Here is a 23,115-nt window from a genome sequence, read left to right as displayed (position 1 = left end):
GAAAGAAAATTATATTAAACTTAGGGGTATATTCTTTTTGGGTAAATACGTTTTAGTATATTTATGCCAATATAAGAATTATAATAAATTCATATCTAGTCCAAAAGTATCTCCAAGATATTTGGATTTGAGAAACTTAATTACTTATATCAATTTAGCTCACTAGTACTATACTGATGACTTTATTCACTAAGACTTCAGATAAAATTTCCAAAAGCATTTAAGTGTGCACTTGCACACACATATACACTCTAACTCTAAAATGCACAATCACAGCAATGCATATTTCTTTCTGTATTATCAAATAAATATGTTTGCCATTCATTATACTTATATACAAATAGCCAGTGCATATTGTATATACTAGGAATGTTAAGTAAGCTATTTAATTTTGAAAGAGCTCCCACAAAGAAGCCAGGTAATGCAGTATAGGAAGAGAGAAGGGCTCAGGAAATGATAAATAGCCCTAGGGAACTCTTTTATAGAAAATGGAACATGAAAAGTTATTTTCAAATCTTGGCACAGAATTTATTTTCCTGAAATTTCACAATAATTTTAACGAGATTAGAACAACAAAACAAAAACCAGCCTTCAAAACTAAGCCAGCTAAAAGTTTAATTAAACACAATTGCTTGCTGTGCTTTGCTTTTCCAAGCTAACTCATACATATTCATCACTATAATTACAGCAGTAAAATAAATAAATAAAACATCACAACTAATTATGCCAAATTCTTTATTTTATATACGTGCTTGGAATTTTTTTTACATAATTAATATTAAAATTAATTGCAAGTTGGCTGATTTTTGCACTTTGTCCTTCCACGTTTATTTAAATTTGGGGTTTTTTCCCCAAGTGATACACAAGGGTTTATCCCAGGAAAACACTGAACACTAAAATATGTTCTAATGATAATGATGCAATATATGCTATGTTCTAAACTTCAGCTCTTGGATGAGTGTTTGCCACACTAATAAATTATACATAACCTATGATATTTAATATTCCTCTTCCAGTGAGACCCCCTTTTTTTAAATGACAGAATAATCCTGATTGCTCAAATTGGGATCTTTGGACTTATTCCTTGCTGATATTAGCTGGGAATTCTGAAGTATCTGGAAGTCATTAGACTGAAAAGACTGACTGATTTGGACCTTCCTATACACTTTAAAAAAAATAATTCTAGATCTTCAAATGAATCATCACGGAAGTTAATCCATTTTTAAGATACAAACATATTCCATCACTAGCAAAAAACTGTAATTTTTTACCTATTTTGTATCTTTCAGTCACAAGACTTAATAACGGCAATGACCTGAGCACGTAAGCGACATCAGTAAATTTGCAGTAACATATATTACTGTAGTTACAAAAAAACCCCCACCCCAATTTCAGTAGAATCCCTGAGTCATTTAAATTACAATTACATTTATGGCCCATTATTAAAGTAGCAGTTGCAAAAACTGAAAGTGATGACATGGAAAAATGCAAGGCAAAACAAAAACCAATTCTTCATCTTTAATAAAGATGCAGTGCATATAGATTTACATATTCAATGCAAATAGATGCATTAGAAAAATGGTTAACGACTACGCATAATATAACAGGAGGTACTGTGTTTCCCCGAAAATAAGACAGGGTCTTGTTTTCTTTTGAGGACTTGGCCTTATTATCAGGGGGTCTTATTATTTTGGAGGTGCAGGAGGCGGCAAGCATTGAACTGGATGTCTCGTTGCTGCCATCACCTCCCCTCCCTGTTCTTCTCACTGCCGAGTGGCCCAACACCTTCCACCCCACCCCAATGGCAACACTGCTTCCCTTCCCTGCCGTCTCTTTATCGAGAGGGGTGGCAGGTGGGGTGGGCAAGAAGCGGGATGCAGGTCTTACCTTTCAAGCTCCATCACTTTCCTCAGTGCTATGTCCAGGGAAACACGCTGTAAAGGAAAACCTTCTCACGTGTTCGACAAGTTTGATCGAACTCCCGATAAGGTTTTCTTTTACAGCGTGTTTGAGGGAGCTTGAAAGGTAAAACCTCCATCCAGATTCTCACTGGCTCTGCCTGCCATCCCCAAATTGCATCCCTAAAAGGGGCAGGTGGCTAAGCAAGGGGCAGGAGCCCTGTCATGCCTGGCGAGTGGGGGGGAGAAGAGAAAGCAAGGGGAGCCACGTCTCACTCCATGCATCTTGCATCTCCCCCGCCCCACCTGCCACCCCTCTCAATAAAGAGACGGTGGGGAAAAGAAGCAGCCAGGCTGCTGTTGCCATTGGAATGGAGTGGGATGTGTTGGGCCGCATGGCTGGTGCGAAAAACAGGGAGGGGAGCCCCCCCTTCCACCCCCCTCTGGCCTCGCCTCCTCAACTCATTTTGGTTGCGTGGCAAGCAACCAGAGGAAATGGCGGGACTGGCTGCACATACTTGTAAGTAGTTTGTGGGGGGGTTATTTTCCAGGGGTGGCTTATATTATTGCATGGGCTGAAAAAGCCGATTGGGCTTATTATCCAGACATGTCTTATTTTCAGGGAAACACAGTACATTTTGTAAAAAAAATCTTCTCTGGCTATTGATTGATAGATTCAGTTTAGAAAGCCATTTTAGTTGTTCTTCCAACCAACAATTCCATCTGCTGACTTCACACTCTGTCAGCTTCTACACACCACTGTTTATGTTGGAGATGAAGTCTGAAATAAAGACTCTCCTCTACTTATCTCCACATTTAGAAGCTTTCATCATCTAAGTGAAGCATGGAGCACACCCTAGGTCTTCCACTTCAGACCCAACACACAAACAGAGCAAGCAACAAAATTCAAAAAGTTGGACAAGATTCAAAAAGTTGAATCTTTATGGAAGTTCTAAATAAGAAATGGTGAATAGAACAGATCTAGAAATCCAAGGACTCTCTCTGGAAATTCTTGTTTGTATGCTCCAGAATATTCATACTGAAAACTGAATATTGTTGCTGGTCAAGTGAAAACACAATGTCATCGTTTTTGTTGCCCACTGCCAACCCTCAGCCACTCTATGGTTCAGCACTCTCCATGCTTGGATTGGACACAACACTGGACCCAAAATCCACAGGAGCTGCTGGCACTATTTGCTGAATTTCTTCCCCTATTCCTTCCCTTCATTTCTACACAATGCCTCCCAATCCAAAGTATAGAGCCGCAAAGTAGGAAAACAGGGACTTAAAATATTACATTACTTTCAATCATAGAACAGAAAATACATTTTGCTTACTCTGATTTAAATGCACAGCAATCTGATCCTGATGATATCCCACAATCCCCTCTCAGAAATGCAATTGAGATGCAACTCCACTTTATCCTGATGACAACTGAATAGTTTTATTCTGATGTTGCAGTCATAATTTCTCTTATCAAAGACCAAGAAATATTAGAACATTGCTTTATTTCCTGTCTGCACCAAAATTACAGGAAACAAACTTTCATGGACTAATGGCGAATTTTAAACATCTTTCAGCATAAGCACATAAATCCCATAGTAATCCAGTAAAGCAATACAGGTAATCCTCGAATTACAACAGTTCATTTAGTGACCGTTCAAAGTTACAATGGCACTGAAAAAAGTGACTTATAATTGTTTTTCACACTTATGACTGTTGCAGCATCACAGTGATCACATGATCAAAATTCAGATGCTTGGCAACTGGTTCATATTTATGATGGCTGCAATGTCCCAGAGTCATACGACTTTCTGTCAAGCAAAGTCAACGAGAAAGCCAGATTCACTTAACAACCATGTTACTAACTTAACAACTGTGGCAAAAAAGGTTATAAAATGGGGCAAAACTCACTAAATAAATGTTTCAGTTGGCAACATAGATTTTGGAATCAATTGTGGTTGTAAGTTGAGGATTACCTGTATCAGCTTGGTGGCGTATAACTGTTACTCAGCCAGTGGTAAGCAATATTAGAATGTATAGGTCAGTGATGGCTAACCTTTTTTCCATCGCGTGCCAGGAGGGGGGGGTCACCCATGTGTGTGCCCACATCCATAATTCCATGTGCTCCACCCCCACGCATGCGCATGCCACTCTCCCCCACTGACAGCGATGGCTCGGTAGGCCCATTTTTCTCTCTTACCTGTCTACAGAGCCTCTCTATGAGTCTGGGAGGGTGGAAAATGGCCGTCCCCATTTGCTTGGAGGCCCTCCGGAGATGAAACAGCCCATTTACCAACTTCCAGTTGGACCAGAAGTGACGTTTTTTGCTGTCCCCAGCCTCCAGAGATTCCTAGGCTCTGGAGGCTGACAGCAAAAAAGTCACTTCCTGTCCAACCGGAAGTTGGTAAATGGGCCATTACTGGCCTCCAGAGGGCCTGGGGAGGGGTGGGAAAGGCAGTTTTCCACCCCCAAGACTTCTAGAGAGGCTCTGGAGCCAGGTAAGAGAGAAAAACGGGCCTTCCCCACCACCACCCAGGCCCTCTGGAGGCGGGAAACAGCCTGTTTCCCTACTTCTGGCCAAAATCAGCTGGCCAGTGCGTACATTTGCACCGAGCTGAGCTTGCGTGCCCACTGATATGGCTACGCATGCCACCTTTGGCATGCATGCCATAGGTTCGCCATCACGGGTATGGGTGTGCATGTGACACAAGCACAAGCACATGCACACATACAGACATGCCCCCAAATACACATAGATGTAGTAGAGTCTAGAATCATCTCTCTAGCTCCTTCTTGCTATTTTAGAAGCATCCTGAATTGTTAAACTGTCTAGACTCTAGACAGTAAACAAGAACAATATATATAGTTACTTCACATTGTCAACAACATTTAACTAGTTGGTTTTAGGGGAGTTCACCACTAAATCAGTTTGAAAATCATGTCTGCAGAGCAAGAATAGTAGATGGTCTTTCTCCTTTATATTTAATAGTTGAGAAAAGAGAATCCTTCATTTGTTTTTATCATCAGAGCCTTCAGACTTGATCCAGAAGGAAAAAGCACCAAAAAGCTGTTGATCTGAATGTATTCCTTATACCTTAAAAGTTTGTTGCACATAGTGAGCAATTATTTTCACAATCACTGTCCACAAACCCTGTAACTTCCATTTGATATTTATAATTAGACACATTATACAATGAGAGAAATTGCAAGACTGATTCTCACAGAAGCCCCCACCATAAATCTAAGAACAGTAGCCTACAGAAATGCAAACTAAAAGTATGATTCCCGAATCAACCCATTATCCAGGGGCTATATTAATTTAATTAGAATGCTCATAAAAATATCTTATTCTTCCAAGAAGCAAATATTATAATATTCCTTTGCCAAATGTTAATTTGGAATGACCTATGATTCCATTAAACATTGGGTATTAAAATGTGATCTGTACAATACTGACAATTAATTCAAAAAGAAAAAAATTAATTGCTTAACTCAAAAGAATCTACAAGTTTTTCTTAATACAGTAAAATACAATTGAATACAATTTTTCCAAGAACATAAAATAATGAGATTGGATACTTAGGAAAAAATGAGTGGCTGTTAACTGGCAAATGTAAATAATAATTGATCTGGGTCTGCTAAAGGACCATTACTCAACACTGCTTTGTGCTATTGGGAACGTTAGTTGAACAATATCTAGAATGGAGCAGATGGTTCAGCTAGTCCCTGAACTAGAAGACTGATCTTCCCAACTGCTCCCACAGACTGTGTTAAATTTTATTTTAATAATAGGAAAGGTGAAAAAATAGTTGTCAGAGAAAGATATTCTTGGGTAGTCCCTAATAAGAGAAGACATCATTAGTGGGTTTGAATTGAACAGTTTGCTCTTTTTTCACCCAATTTCTAGCTGTCCTTTTTTATATGGCGAAGTTATCATCTACATATCTAATCCATATTTTGGGTTCTATTTTCATAATAATCGCATTTGGATTATTACTTCTTAGAGCACTTACATAGCCCTATCCATATCAACATGCAGTGACATTGCCACCAATTGGATAAAGTACTATTTCTTAGGAAGGAATGACTGATTTTATTTATAGCCTATTAAACCAACAGAATATGCAGATGTTAAAAGTGAAAGCACATCATCTGTGGAAGCCACTAAATTTTATTACAAATCTAAGCCAATAGAGAATTGATGGTAGAATGTTAGTATAGCACATTCTTTGTTTAATGAATCTCAGGTTTAGTGGATTTTGAACACAATGGACATGTTATCCATTTGGACTTCACCTCTATTAAATCAAGGATTTATCTCTTAAATGAAGGTTTTATTAGTAATTGTGCCTTTTTTTACATACATGTTTAGTTTTAATAAGCATTAAAACTACCCTTCAAACTGCCTGTTAAATTAGTATTTTATTATATTAGTTTTAGACATTCTCATTGTGAACTAAATAGAAAACTAGTGCTTCCTGCTTTACTCTCTCATTCTGTCCCATGGTGCCCTCATCACAAATATTTCCAGTGGTGATCAGCTATTGTTATCTAATAGTGAAAATAACTTTTAGAAACCCATATATTCATCTGTGTTTACCCCATTATCTTGAATAAGGAGGATCTGCATCTGGGAGATGTCAGCATCTGAATAAATTTTCCATTAGACAAGCCTTAACATGAAACATAAGCTGCAAAGATTCCATTCAGAAATTAACATCTTGCCTGTAATTTGATAGCTTCCTGTCTTCCTTCACAATGGTTGTTTTTTCTTTCTTTCCACATGTCAGAATTAATATAAGCTTCTTTTATGAATTATATAACTTATATAATAGAATGAACAAGGTAAACAATGCTAAACAGTCATGTGCATAAACAATTAAATCACAGGACACTGACGTGAACAAAGCCAGTTAAGGTATAAACCAAAAGAAAACATAAATCTGTAGACATCACAATGAATATTTTCTGTCACTCTGAAGTTCTCTGATTTGAACTGGACAAAAATACAAAAAGAGAAAGAAAGATTTGAGAATGGTTGACAAACAGGAAATCTCGATAGGTTGACATTTTATAACCATGTTTATGATTCTGCCATTATGTTATACTGTATCAACCAAAAACTGAAAGCATTTAGATGCTTTAAACTAAAGCAAACTTTATGAGAGTACAGATTTTAAGGAAAAAATAAAGGAATGTCTGACTCCTGTTATCTGGGAGGAGTTTGAGCTGGTTGAACAGGGTCTTCATTGTGATTGTGAGCTTAGTCAGTTGTGTTCTTCTGTTGATTATGGCCTTCTGGGAGATAGCATATGGTTGGGTCTTTAACATCCACATGAAACTGCTGGGTGAGGTTATTTGATGGGACAGAGCTCATCTTAACTCAGGGTAATTCTGGGTGGCTTACAATCATAAAAATTTGGGGGTCCTCGTGGACTCTTATCTCCTGCTTGATGTGGCAGCCATAACTAGGAAAACCTTTGCAAGGATTTTCCTTGTGCACCAATTGTGTACTTCTCTTGCACCAGGAAACCTTGTTCATCGTTTGTCACACTTTCCTTATTTCCAATTTGGATTTCTGCTAGGTGCTTTACATGTAGTTGCCCTTAAAGATCACTTCAAAGTTACCACTGGTCCAGAATGCAGCAGTGCACACAATATTGGATAGGCCTACATTCACTCACATTATACTTCTATTGTGCAAGCTGTACTGGCTCCCAGTTTCTTCCCAGGTGAAATTCAAAGATCTGGTTATATCATCTATGAGGCCCTGGTTATTTGTGGGGCTGCATCTCTCTAAGTTTGTCTGCCCTTCCCACTAGATCAATTAAGCTAAGCATGCTCCAGATCCCTTCTTATAAATCTTACCGCCTACTGTGACCTTGGAAGTGTGCCTTTTCTTTAGCTACCCTACTCGTAGAGCACTCTCAAATCTCTCTCAGCCTTTCAGAAGACCACCAAAACCTGGATTTTTTTTAATCAAAGCGTTGGGGTAGGACATAACACAATAGAAAGAATGCGATGTGGCTAACTGAAGCTTGTTACAGGTCATCCTGAGGGATTAATTAAAGTGCAAGGTTTCTGTTTTTTTATCACTTTATTGTTTTATAGATATGTTTTATAATCATTGGTTATATTGTTGTTATGAGTTTCCCAGAGTTGTTCAAGGTGAGTGGCCATACAAATCTTTCAAATAAATAAAATAAATATAGTAAGCTGCTAGCTTAGCTCAGATGGAGGCATCTTCATTAATAAATTTGTTCAAATAAAAAGATATGGAATTTCCTCTGATCTATCAAGCAACTCGACTGGTTTCAGTGGAGAAAAGTGTATGTGAGAATGTAGCATTCTTTTCAAAGTATATAGACCAGAATGAAACTAGTGATTCATTCAATACTTCATTATATTATTAGAGTGAATTTTATTTTTGTGCTTCTGTCGGAACCAAAAATAAATGTTATTCTAGCATTGCTTATGTGTTAATATTAATTTTAGTTATTCATTTAATTTTAGTTATTCATTTAATTTTAGTTATTCATTTAATTTTAGTTATTCATTTAATTTTAATTATTCATTTAAATACCAAAGGAGTCCTCCAAGTAGGGCTCTCTTTTTTGGGGAGAAAGTCTTTTTCTTTAGGTTTTACAGATATATATATATGTATATTTTCATACAAAATTATCATGCTCCTCACTGTTGGGGTAAGCAAGGCTATTTAGAGTGCAGAAAAGTTGTGAGAAAAAGTAAGGCAAATAAATTAGAGGAATTATTTTAAAAAGATAGAAGGTAATGAAAACTAGTTTACACCAATACCATTGTTTATCTCCATACCCTTACTATCCTTGAAAAATTTTTCTGTTCCCATTATGTCCATAAACCCCTTTCATACTTCATACTACTGCTTTTTGCTTTTTTAATCTTCTCACTGAACTGTCACCAATAACAGCAGGAGACCTGAAGAAATTTTTGGTCCATTTTAAATGATCTACATAACATCAATTGTATCCCAACAAGCTTTAGATAATTAACAGTGAAATCTGCACAGGGTGTGTATTTGCGCATATGTGTCAAAACAGATAATTTTTTATTTTATTTATTATGCTCAGTTTATTCTTGTCTCCTAAAAATAGGGTGACTATTATTTATTCTTGGCAACTGGAATCAACCTCATTTAATTTTCTCGGTGAGCCAAGTTTAATGACATAGTTAAATTGTTTAAACAGAGATGGTCTTTTAACCAAATTTGTTTCTCATTTCTATCTTCCTTTTATAAATGTTGATCACGGTGTATTAGGAGACTTAAGCTTAGAATATTATGAAATGCATTATGTTGTGTCTAGTCTTTTTAAAAGTTTTTGATTTTAGAATCTTTGAAAAAAAATCACTGCAATCATTTCTGTGGGAGGACAATACTATTGGCTTCTTCTTCAATTGGAGACCCCCCAGGTATGTTGGGGTGGCAGGTCACATAAATACTTTTCCGCTCTTATCGCATCGGCAGATAACCACCCAGCTGCCCTGTTTAGGGTGACCCGCTCCCTTTTTTTTTCAGGGGGCTCAGGAGGACCCCTTGCAGGGACGTGCTGAGGAATTTGGAAGGTATCTGCACGATAAAATCGCTCAGATCCGGGATGGGCTGGATGCTGATTGGGTGGATTCAGGTGGGATGACGGAGGCAGGTCTTGAGAATATTGTCTGGGCGGAGTTCGACTCTGTGACTCCCGAAGACATGGACAGGATACTGGGGAGGTTGAATGCTACCACATCTTTATTGGACCCGTGTCCCTTCTGGCTGGTGCTGGCCACTCAGGAGGTTACACGAGGCTGGCTCCAGGGTATTATTAGCGCTTCTTTGGTGGAGGGAGTGTTCCCAGCCGCCTTGAAAGAGGCGGTGGTGAGCCCCTCCTTAAGAAGCCTTCCCTGGACCCGGCTATTTTAGCTAATTACCGTCCTGTCTCCAACCTTCGCTTTGTGGCGAAGGTTGTTGAGAGTGTGGTGGCCTGGCAGCTTCCCCGGTACCTGGAGGAAACCGTCTACCTAGACCCGTGCCAATCCGGCTTCTGGTCTGGGTACAGCACGGAGACGGCTTTGGTTGCGTTGGTCGATGATCTCTGGAGGGCACGGGACAGGGGTTGTTTCTTTGTTCTTGTCCTGTTAGATCTTTCAGCGGCTTTTGATACCATCGACCATAGTATCTTGCTGCGACGGTTGGAGGGTTTAGGAGTGGGGGGAACCATTTTTTGGTGGTTCTCCTCCTACTTCTCCGACCGTTCGCAGACGGTGTTGACAGGGGGGCAGAGGTCGACCGCTAGGCAACTCACTTGTGGGGTGCCACAGGGGTCGATTCTCTCGCCGCTCCTGTTCAACATCTATATGAAGCCGCTGGTAGAGATCATCCGTGGTTTCGGGGTGAGTTGTCAACTGTACGCTGATGACACTCAGCTGTACATTTCCACCCCGAACCACCCCAACGAAGCCGTTGATGTGATGACCCGGTGCCTTGAGGCCGTTCGGGTCTGGATGGGGACGAACAGACTCCGACTCAACCCATCCAAGACGGAGTGGCTGTGGATACCAGCGTCCCGGCACAGTCAGCTAATTCCATCGCTGACTGTGGGGGGTGAATCGTTGGCCCCCAGGGAATCGGTGCGCAACTTAGGCATTCTCCTGGATGCACGGCTGTCTTTAGAAGATCATTTGACGGCCGTCGCCAGGGGAGCTTTTTATCAGGTTCGCCTGATTCGCCAGTTGCGCCCCTTCCTGAATTGGGACTCTCTATGCGCAGTCACTCATGCCCTCATCACTTCCCGTCTGGATTACTGCAATGCTCTCTACATGGGGCTCCCCTTGAAGAGCACCAGGAGGCTCCAACTGGTACAGAATGCGGCCGCACGGGGGATAGAGGGAGTGTCTCATAGCTCCCATGTAACACCTCTCCTGTGCAGGCTGCATTGGTTGCCGGTGGTCTTCTGGGTGTGATTCAAGATTTTGGTTATCACCTTTAAAGTGCTCCATGGCATGGGACCGGGATATTTACGGGACCGCCTGCTGCCCCCAGTAACCTCCCATCAACCGGTGCGCTCTCACAGGGAGGGCCTCCTTAGGGTGCTGTCGGCCAAACAATGTCGGCTGGCGGCCCCCAGAGGAAGAGCGTTCTCTGTGGGGGCTCCGGCCGTGTGGAACAAACTACCTGTGGGGCTACGTCTTCTCCCTGATCTTCGGACCTTTAAGCGTGAGCTCAAAACTTTCTTCTTTCACCAAGCAGGGCTGGCCTAATGATAAATTTTAATTGAGGGTTTGTTAGTGGGGTTTTTAAGGGGATTTAATTTGGTTTTATAATTTTACTTATTTATTTTAAATTTTCAGCTCATTGAATTAGATTTTTAATGAATATTGTATTTTAAATTTTTTGATATTTATGTTTATCTATGCTGTACACCGCCCTGAGTCCTCGGAGAAGGGCGGTATAAAAATATGAAAAATAAATAAAATAAATAAATAATAAATAAATAAATAAATACTTATGATCATACATTTCATGTGTGCCTGCAATCACTTACAGAGATGTTAATGACACCTCTTTGATTAGTTTGCTTTACAGATGGACAGAAGAAGTGAGAGAAATTAGCCAGCCTAGGAGATCCTTGACTTACATCACCTGGGGACCATTCATTGATAGACCTTCCAAAAGTTAGTTAGGACCTGGTTTCGGAATTAGAGCTGCTACATTGCCCCTGGAGTCATTCACCCTTGTGATTGACAACAGAAATGCTGCAGCACACTCTCCTGCCCTTCCCCCCCATCTTGCCTTGTCAGGTCCCCAGAAGCACTGGCCCTACTTTGCCTCCCCACCCCCAGTTTGCACATGCTTCTTCCCACCTTAGTCACAACTCATTCACTTACCTTTCAAAGATCTCTAGAGCTCTGGAGGTCAGGGTAGGGTAGACCATTCCACTGCTGGGCTACATGGCACAATTATACAAGTGGCTGTGTTTTTCTGAGTGCAGCCACAAACTCCTTCAACCCACCCAAGGTACTCTGTGCTCAATTTAATGACCCGTGCATTCATTTAACAACTACATTCGGGAGAGCAGGAATGGAGGATCATTAAGTGAAGCAGTTCACTTAACAGCCATCCCAACTTTTGACCATAATAGGCAGGCTCTATTACTACCATAACTCAAGGACTACCTGTAACATATAATATTTTTATTGATGATATGGGAAACACATTAATAGAGCTCTAGTTCCTTGTGGAGCCTTATTAAAATTAATGTCTGTATAAGTATGAAAGTGCAATGCAGCATTTTATATTATGTATGGAAATTAATCACAATTTAGTACTGCTTTTAGTAGTCATTCTGAACAATCTCAATTTCATTCTTAGAAACAATTAGTTTGGACTTTTTCTGAAAGATTTTAAAACTGAAGTAAATACAGTGTGTGTGTGTGTGTGTGTGTGTGTGTGTAAATATTCATGGCATGGATTCACAATATCGTTCATCATAATCATCATCCATATACTGCTTAGAAATTCCTCAATGGAATGTGTTGCTTTAACACTAGAATATGAAAAGAACAAATTATAATTATCCTACATGTAAATTTACTGCACAGAAGTATGGAAATGAGTTAATGATTTATTGTTTGCAGGCTACTATAAAACTCAATAATTGTACAGTCCTGTTGTTTCCACTTGGCCTTTTCAGATAAGAAAATTATGTACTTCAAGGTAACATTTCTGACTCCATTAGTTTTGATTTTTCAACTTGACTAATAACTCGCTTGAAAGAAGGGTATAAAATTGCACAAATGCAATTTTACGGTGAGGCTGCTTATCACTTTTTCATTTCCAAAACTTTGTTCCAGAAATTTTTTAATTGAATAGTCTTGTGATTGTTACAAAAGATACAAAGAATATTATATAAACAAAAGGCGCTATACTTTTTTTTAAAAAAAAAATAATGAATTGTAGAAATCATAAGAAAGCTTGTACAGCATCCTAAAGTCCATAAAGCCTTAAGGTGTAAAAGAAGCCCATCTGTTCTTTTTCAGATATGATCTGTCACTGCCAGCTGATGCTGTTCTATTTTATGCACTTGAGTAATTAATTCTGCCAGTTGAAAATGAAGCTATGATTTGCAGAAAACTTCTAAATTGCTAAGAAAAATATCCAATATAAAATCTTAATACTTCCTGTAATTTTGCTATGCAATTATAACTCTACTTTAACTTGTTATTAAAAGAGTGCTGAAGATTGTACTGGCACAGAGAAAATATATTCAAAGAGTCATTTCCTCATTTTAATGTCTGTTTCCTTTTCAAAAATTCTGATCTCCTCCTTTTTCCTTATTATTAGCACTTATTTGCCGTTAAGGCTTTCTTTTTTTGCTAAGGTATAACACTATGTTAATGAGCTTTTATATTATGCTGTAGAGCATTGTCTTTAATCTGGTGCCCTCAAACCATGAAGAATTTCAGTTCTAATTCTGGAAAATACCAGGTTTAAAATAGCTGCTATATGACATTATCTATCTATCTACTCAAAAAATTAGAATATCTTGCAAAAGTTCATTTATTTCAGTAATGCAACTTAAAAGGTGAAACTAATATATGAGATAGACTGATTACATGCAAAGTGAGATAGTTCATGCCTTGATTTGTCATAATTTTGATGATTATGGCTGACAGCTCGTGAAAACCCCAAATTCACAATCTCAGAAAATTAGAATATTACATGAAATCAATAAAACAAGGATTGTACATAGAACTCTATCGGACCTCTGAAAAGTATAAGCATGAATATGTATTCAGTACTTGGTTTGGGCCCCTTTTGCATCAATTACTGCCTCAATGCGGTGTGGCATGGATGCTATCAGCCTGTAGCACTGCTGAGGTGTTATGGAAGACCAGGATCCTTCAATAGCGGCCTTCAGCTCTTCGGCATTGTTCAGTCTCATGTCTCTCATCTTTCTCTTGGCAAGGTCAGGCGAGGCAAGTTCAGGCGAGTTTGCTGGCCAATCAAGCACAGTAATCCCATGGCCATTGAACCAGGTTTTGGTACTTTTGGCAATGTGGGCAGGTGCCAAGTCCTGCTGGAAAATGAAGTCAGCATCCCCATAAAGCTCGTCTGTGGAAGGAAGCATGAAATGCTCCAAAATCTCCTGGTAGATGGCTGCGTTGACTCTGAACTTAATGAAGCACAGTGGACCAACACCAGCAGATGACATGGCTCCCCAAATCAACATAGACTGTGGAAACTTCACACTGAACTTCAAGCATCTTGCAGCGTGTGCCTCTCCATTCTTCCTCCAGACTCTGGGTCCTTGGTTTCCAAATGAGATGCAAAAGTTGCTCTTATCAAAAAAGAGGACTTTGGACCACTGAGCAACAGACCAGTTCTTTTTTTCTTTAGCCCAGGTAAGACGCTTCTGACGTTGTTTGTTGTTCAGGAGCGCTTGACAAGAGGAATACGACGCCCATGTCCAGGATCCGTCTGTGTGTGGTGGCTCTTGATGCACTGACTCCAGCCTCAGTCCACTCCTTGTGACAGTCCCCAACACTTTTGAATGGCCTTTTTCTGACAATCCTCTTCAGGCTGCGGTTACCCCTGCTGCTTGTGCTGTTTGTTGTGCTTGTGCTGTTTGTGTGTTTCTTCCACACTTTTCCCTTCCAAATGACTTTCTATTAATGTGTTTTGATACAGCACTTTGGGAACATCCAACTTCTTTTGCAATTACCTTTTGAGGCTTTCCCTCCTTATGGAGGGTGTCAATGATGGTTTTTTGCACAACTGTCAGGTCAGCAGTCTTTCCCATGATTGTGATTCCTCCTGAACCAGACTAGGAGACCATTTAAAGGCTCAGGAACCCTTTGCACCTGTTATGGCTTAATTAGCTGATTAAAGTGGGACACTTTGAGCCTAGAATATTGAACCTTTTCACAATATTTTAATTTTCTGAGATTGTGAATTTGGGGATTTCATGAGCTGTAAGCCATAATCATCAAAATTATGACAAATCAAGGCATGAACTATCTCGCTGTGCATGTAATGAGTCTATCTCATATATTAGTTTCACCTTTTAAGTTGCATTACTGAAATAAATGAACTTTTGCACGATATTCTATTTTTTTTAGTTTCACCTGTATCTATCTATCTATCTATCTATCTATCTATCTATCTATCTATCTATCTATCTATCTATCCATCCATCCATCCATCCATCCATCCATCATCTATCCATCCCTAGGAAGGTCATGAGCACGGGCTCTTCATTTTTAATCTGATAACTAGAAAATGATGCATATTCTTTCGACCAGTCTTCTTCCATATCAAATTTATATTGCTTTGTTGTCTCATCTGGTTGGAATATTCTGTTTTAAATGAACAACTGGCTGTTTTCTTAGCTTCCCCCCCCCCAAGATTAGAATTGTAAGTTTCCATTTGTCATTCTGAACTAAAAGGATACTTGTAAATTAGATTTTTTTAACAGTCTCTCAATCTGTTTTAAGGAGATTATATAACAGAATTTTTTTCATAGAATATGATTATTCAAGATTTTTTCTTCAAGAGGTGTTGAGATGCAACTTATTATCTTTATTTACTTGCAGTATAAAATGGAGCAAGTGATTTTCCATTTTGATTCAATCATTTTCACTATCTGTACAGCTGTCAATTGAATGTATACCATTTTGAAAAGGCAAAAGGGAAGTAAGTCTGAATGTATTTCACAGTAAGGAAATGGAAATGCCGAATTACTTCTTATGCACACTGGATAACTGAGAAAGCCAAAGAATACCAATAAGAAGTATGCGCTCCGCTGATTACAGAAAGCCCCTTGGTTGATTGTGTCAAGCTGCAGAATATGCTTAGAAAAATGAGATTTCATTGTCCTCATGATATGCCTACCTATATGTCAGAAAGCCACAGTATGCAGTTTTAAAATGGGAGAGAGAAACGTCAATAACTATTTTACTATGCTGATGACTTTTCTATGATAGCTGAAAGTGCAAAAAATCTGAAAAATCTTTTAATAAAAGAGTCAAATAATCCAGTGGGAAAAATGAGTTGAACATTATATATAAAGAAGATTAAAACTGATGACCTCTGTTACAACAACCAGCCACAGAACTTACAAGATGATACAGGTAGCCCTTGACATACAAAAATTTGCTTAGTGACCGTCCAAGGTTACAACGGCACTGGAAAAAAGTGATTTATGACCATTTTCACACTTATGACCGTTGCAGTGTTTTGGGGTCATGTGATCATCTTTTTTTCAACCTTCAGACAAGCAAAGTCAATGGAAAAACCAGATTCACTTAACAACCATATTACTAATTTAACAACTGCAGTGATTCATTTAACAAATGTGGCAAGAAAAGTCATAAAATGGGGCCAAACTCACTTAACAAATTTATCACTTAGTAACCTAAATTTTGGGCTCAATTGTGGTTGTAAGTATTAATGTACTAGATACATTCTGCTTTTTCGGATCAATGATCAACAGAAAAGGAATAAGCAGTCAAGTACCTCCACACTTGGTAAAATAGCCACAAAGGCTTTGGATATGTCTATACCTACAAAGATCAGAATAGAGCAAGTCCTGGTATTCCCTGGGATACTTTATTGGAGCAAAAGTTGGATTTTGAAGAAGCAGGAGAGAAAGAATGGATAGCCAAAAAAGTAAAGAAATGGATAAAACAAACCAAATTTGGAGTTCTTACCAGAATGAATACTCAATCCAGCACATTAAATCAGTATGTAAAGTTGGCTTGCATATCCTGGGTTATGTGTAAGCCGTTAACCACAGTTTCTCTAGAATAAACCCATTTTCTAACTAGGTTTCCATCTGCATCAATGAAAAGGATGCTAACAATGTGACTGTGTCTGAAATTCATTTTTATCTTAGCTTAATAAACCAAGATTGATAATCCATAATAGGTAAATAACACTGTAAACCTCTGTAAACAATTTTAATGAAAAACCTATTTAAACTGAATGATAATGGAGAATGGTATGTCTTAAGAATTAAAATCTATACGATATACCTGGGGTAGTCAACCTTTTTATACCTACCACCCACTTTTGTATCTCTGTTAGTAGTAAAATTTTCTAACCGCCCACCAGTTCCACAGTAATGCTCCGTGAATTGTCATCTGCGCATGCCTTTCGCGCATCGTGGATTGGGTTTGGGGGGGACGCCGACTACCAGCTCTGCTTGTCTGTTACAGCTGGGTGGTGTGGGGGGAGATACACGAGCTATTCTAGGATGAGGCTCTTTCATTTGCGATTGCACTATAGCGCCATTTAGTTTAACTTACTTAACGTGAACTAAACTTATGTGCGGGCGATACAAATAGTATATTTTCAGAAATTTAAATTGTCACGGGGAATTTTATGAAAACCTAATGAAAATGTTTTTAAATAATGCTATGAAAATTTTTTAAAAAGTTAATTAAATTAAAAAAAAGGAAAGTGCTTCAATATCAGACAAAACCCCTACCGCCCACCATGAAAGCTGGAACGCCCATTAGTGGGCGGTAGGGACCAGGTTGACTACCACTGCTATATACTAATCATATTACAGACAATACTAATAATACCATTACATCTGCAAAACATTGATTAAAAGTTTGGTTTTAAATTAAAATTTATAGGATATCATGGCAAAATCACAAGCTGGAGCCTCAGTTCCATAATGTGATGAAAACTTATAGATTAAACATCCAGATTTAAAAGTATTATGGAAATTTATTTTCATTTGGCTATTTATAAATAAGCATCTCCCACAATATACCATGAAAGTGCATTTTTAGACTTAGTATCATAGGGAGAATATTCTGATATTGTACAAGAGACATACTAAAAATGCATCAGTAAAATTATATTTGAAGGTTAAAGCTACATTCAAAGTGTGTAACAAGCTTCAAAAATTGTAAAAAATGAGTACAATAAACACTATTTCAAGTATTCTGCCATCCCAAACATCTCACATAAAGTGAAAAATCAGAGATGACTTTAAAAATGCTTCATTCTTTGGTATTTTCTGCAAGTGGTACTCATCAATCTATGCTATATCAGAGGGCTGAAAGACACAATTGGAATATAAAGGACATCCTATCTTTTCTATACATAAACCTAGTATGGGAATCACATTAAATAGTTATTCAGTTATTAAGATAACTATTTGACATACATAGCAGAAATGTTACAACTTTTATAACCAGAGGCATCGACATTTATCTTCATCAAAGGATGATTACATGAACATCAGTTTGACTGGTTTATCTATGGAATTTTCAGCACCTCAGCTGCTTTCCCGTTTTGGTACATTAATTTCAAAGTAGGATCAAAGGATTTAAAGAAAAAAGTATCTGAAAGTTTTAATTCTAACAGTATTCTGCTAACACCACAGACAGCATGCTACATGACAATTCACATACAAAATAATAATAGCAATAGCACTTAGACTTATATACTGCCCCCACAGAGCTTTATAGCACTCTCTGATCGGTTTACACCATTGGCATATAGCGCCATTTAGTTTAACTTACTTAACGTGAACTAAACTTATGTGCGGGCGATACAAATAGTATATTTTCAGAAATTTAAATTGTCACGGGGAATTTTATGAAAACCTAATGAAAATGTTTTTAAATAATGCTATGAAATTTTTTTAAAAAGTTAATTAAATTAAAAAAAAGGAAAGTGCTTCAATATCAGACAAAACCCCTACCGCCCACCATGAAAGCTGGAAGGCCCATTAGTGGGCGGTAGGGACCAGGTTGACTACCACTGCTATATACTAATCATATTACAGACAATACTAATAATACCATTACATCTGCAAAACATTGATTAAAAGTTTGGTTTTAAATTAAAATTTATAGGATATCATGGCAAAATCACAAGCTGGAGCCTCAGTTCCATAATGTGATGAAAACTTATAGATTAAACATCCAGATTTAAAAGTATTATGGAAATTTATTTTCATTTGGCTATTTATAAATAGGCATCTCCCACAAAATACCATGAAAGTGCATTTTTAGACTTAGTATCATAGGAAGAATATTCTGATATTGTACAAGAGACATACTAAAAATGCATCAGTAAAATTATATTTGAAGGTTAAAGCTACATTCAAAGTGTGTAACAAGCTTCAAAAATTGTAAAAAATGAGTACAATAAACACCATTACAAGTATTCTGCCATCCCAAACATCTCACATAAAGTGAAAAATCAGAGATGACTTTAAAAATGCTTCATTCTTTGGTATTTTCTGCAAGTGGTACTCATCAATCTATGCTATATCAGAGGGCTGAAAGACACAATTGGAATATAAAGGACATCCTATCTTTTCTATACATAAACCTAGTATGGGAATCACATTAAATAGTTATTCAGTTATTAAGATAACTATTTGACATACATAGCAGAAATGTTACAACTTTCATAACCAGAGGCATCGACATTTATCTTCATCAAAGGATGATTACATGAACATCAGTTTGACTGGTTTATCTATGGAATTTTCAGCACCTCAGCTGCTTTCCCGTTTTGGTACATTAATTTCAAAGTAGGATCAAAGGATTTAAAGAAAAAAGTATCTGAAAGTTTTAATTCTAACAGTATTCTGCTAACACCACAGACAGCATGCTACATGACAATTCACATACAAAATAATAATAGCAATAGCACTTAGACTTATATACTGCCCCCACAGAGCTTTATAGCACTCTCTGATCGGTTTACACCATTGGCATATTGCCCCCAACAATCTGAGTTATTTTACTGACCTCGGAAGGATGGAAAGCTGAGTCAACCTTGAGCGCAACCCCTGGCTGCGGACAAATTTAATCTGCAATGCTACATTCTAAGCACTGCACCACCAGGGTTCATAATGTAATCAAAATATCTATAATATTTATAATAAAAATTATAATATAAATCTATAATAAAAAATTTTTAATAAAATGTTGGATAACCATTTGTCTGAAATGGTGTAGGGTTTCCTGCCTGAGCAGGGGTTGGACTAGAAGACCTCCAAGGTCCCTTCCAACTCGTTGTTGTTGTTGTTGTTGTTGTTATTATAATCTGCTGATTATCTGCAGATAATTAAATTCTCTGATGGTATGGATTTCCCTAGTAAGTTGTCTGTCCCAATAAATTTTGGACTTAAAATAGTTCTGCAATAACAAGCTAGTTTTCACATAAGAAATTACTGCATCTGGTAATAAAATTCTGATGATATATAAAAAAATCCCTTCTCATCCCTATGGACGGTCTGTGTCTTCATCAATCTCAGGTCTTCTACCAGAGGCCTGGGTGTCTGAGGTTCTGCTCAGTACCCTAGCTATTCTTAGCATTGTAACCTTCTGGATAGAAAGTTCTGATATTCTTCCTAGGATATGAGTGCTGCTACCTCTACTGAGCCCACTTTGCTCTCTACTTTTCACATCTTCTCTAGTTCCTCATTCAGATCCTGGTACTTCTCCAACTTCTCAGACTCCTTCTTCCTGATCCCATTTTATTGAAAGGGTAAAAAACCTGCAAAACTGTGCTACAGTTTGAGTTGCTTTTCTTTTTGTGCTAGGGAATAGAACAATCTGAAAGGAGGTTGGTGACTCAGGAAAATCATCATCATGAGGTGAAAAAAAATGCAGCGTATACAAACAGCAGAGCCAGCAACCATTTGTATCCAGCACTAGCTGGGAGGGGTAGAAATGATAGATAGAAAAAGATAGATAAATAGATAGATGATAGGTTGGTAGATAGGTAGAAATATAGATAGATGATAGATAGATTTATTTATTTATTTATTTATTTATTTAATCATATTTATATACCGCCCTATCTCCCAAGGGACTCAGGGCGGTTTACAGGCACTAAAAACAGATAAATAGAATATAAATACAATATAAAACATTTAAAAAACTTATTCTAAAGCCCGTCCAATTAAAAATAGAAATAAAACCCAATTTAAAACCCAAAATTTAAAATCTAGCTCAGTCCTGCACAATTAAATAAGTATGTTTTAAGCCCGCGGCGGAAGGTCCGAAGGTCCGAAAGCTGACGAAGTCCGGGGGGTAGATCGTTCCAGAGGGTGGGAGCCCCCACAGAGAAGGCCCTTCCCCTGGGCGTCGCCAGACGACATTGCCTCGCTGACGGCACCCTGAGGAGACCCTCTCTGTGAGAGCGCACGGGACGGTGGGAGGTATTCGGTCGCAGTAGGCGGTCCCGTAAATAATGCCATGGAGCGCTTTAAAGGTGGTCACCAAAACCTTGAAGCGCACCCGGAAGGCCACAGAAAGCCAGGGCAGTCTGCGCAGGAAAGGTGCCATTGGGGAGCCACGAGGGGCCCCATCTATCACCCGCGCAGCTGCATTCTGGACTAACTGTAGCCCCCGGATGCCCCTCAAGGGGAGCCCCATGTAGAGAGCATTGCAGTAATCCAGGCGAGACGTCACGAGTGCGTGAGTAACCGTGGATAGGGCATCCCGGTCCAGAAAGGGGCGCAACTGGCGTACCAGGCGAACCTGGTAGAACGCTCTCCTGGAGACGGCCGTCAAATGCTCTTCTAGAGACAGCCGCTCATCCAGGAGGACGCCTGTTGCGGACCCTCTCCATCGGGGCCAATGACTCGCCACCGATGTTCAGCCGCTGATTTAGCTGACTGTACCGGGATGCCGCATCCACAGCCACTCTGTCTTGGCGGGATTGAGCTTGAGCCTGTTTCTCCCCATCCAGACCCGCACGGCCTCCAGACACCGGGACAGCACTTCGATAGCTTCGCTGGGGTGGTTCGTGTAGAAAAGTACAGCTGAGTATCATCCGCATACAGCTGATACTTCACACCGAAACCACTGATGATCTCACCCAGCGGTTTCATGTAGATGTTAAACAGAAGGCGAGAGAATCGACCCCGCGGCACCCCACAAGTGAGGCGCCTCGGGGCGACCTCTGCCCCCTGTCAACACCGACTGCGACGGTCGGAGAGATAGGAGGAGAACCACCGTAAACGGTGCCTCCCACTCCCAATCCCCCAACCGCGCAGCAGGATACCATGGTCGATGGTATCGAAAGCCGCTGAGAGGTCTAATAGGACCAGGGCAGAGGAACAACCCTATCCCTGGCCCTCCAGAGATCATCTACCAACGCGACCAAAGCCGCTCCGTGCTGTAACCGGTCGGAAACCGGACTGGAACGGGTCTAGATAGACAGTTTCATCCAGGTGCAAGGGAAGCTGATATGCCACCATATTTCTACAACCTTCGCCGCAGCGAAGGTTGGAGACCGGACGATAATTACCTAAAACAGCCGGGTCCAGGAAGGCTTCTTAAGGAGGGCCTCACCACCGCCTCTTTCAAGGCGGCCGGAAGACACCTCCACCAAAGAAGCGATCGTAATCGCCTGGAGCCAGCCTCGTGTCACCTCCCGAGTGGCCAGCACCAGCCAGGAGGGGCACGGGTCCAGTAAACACGTGGTGGCATTCAACCTACCCAGCAGCCTGTCCATGTCCTCGGGAGCCACAGGGTCAAACTCATCCCAAATAATGTCGCCAAGACCACACTCGAGCGTCTCACCCGCATCACCGCAATCTTGGTCCAGACCATCCCAAAGCTGAACGATTTTATCGTATAGATAACCGTTAAACTCCTCAGCCCGTCCCTGCAACGGGTCATCCCGCTCCCCCTGATGAAGGAGGGAGCGAGTCACCCGAAACAGGGCGGCCGGGCGGTTATCTGCCGATGCAATGAGGGAGGAGGCGAGCTACCGCTTCCTCAATGCCCCTAGGTAAGTCCTAGTATAGGACTTCACTAGTGTCCGATCAGCTTCCGAACGGCTAGACCTCCAGGAACTCTCTAGGCGTCTTCTCCGGCGCTTCATCCCCCTCAGCTCCTCGGAGAACCAAGGAGCCGGTTGGGCCCTGCGCCGGGTCAGAGGCCGCAAAGGCACGACTCGGTCTAAGGCCCCCGTCCCAGGCCGCAACAAGTTCCTCGGCCGAGCCGTGAGCCAGACCCTCAGGAAATGGCCCAAGCTCTGTCCGGAACCCATCCGGGTCCATCAGGCGCCTGGGACGGAACCAACGAATCGGCTCCCTGCGGTGGTGAATGGCGGTCAGAAAGTCCATCTAAAGATAAAACGGAAAAAGACAGAAAACACAGTTTGTAGTTGCTCCTAATAAGACAATCAGGCAGGATTTTTGAAGAT

The 23,115-nt window shown here is 39.9% G+C and overlaps 1 protein-coding gene across 7 annotated transcripts in view; it reads right to left on the bottom strand.

Moving 5' to 3' along the window:
• Positions 1-23,115, bottom strand: part of LDLRAD3 (low density lipoprotein receptor class A domain containing 3) — a 181,011-nt gene that overhangs the window by 31,143 nt on the left and 126,753 nt on the right. Inside the window, exon 8 of one of the 7 annotated variants that reach the window (XM_058161674.1) lies at positions 22,705-23,035. The exons of the other annotated variants lie outside the window; for them this stretch is intronic. Coding sequence (XP_058017657.1) covers positions 22,748-23,035 — 288 coding nt within the window. The 3' untranslated portion in view covers positions 22,705-22,747. Of the gene's footprint in view, positions 1-22,704; positions 23,036-23,115 lie in introns of those variants that run through there. 7 annotated transcript variants of the gene reach the window in all.

Source organism: Ahaetulla prasina, chromosome 1 (genome assembly GCF_028640845.1).
Source record: "Ahaetulla prasina isolate Xishuangbanna chromosome 1, ASM2864084v1, whole genome shotgun sequence".
NCBI classification, from domain to species: domain Eukaryota; kingdom Metazoa; phylum Chordata; class Lepidosauria; order Squamata; family Colubridae; genus Ahaetulla; species Ahaetulla prasina.
This window is presented reverse-complemented; position numbering and strand designations above follow the sequence as displayed.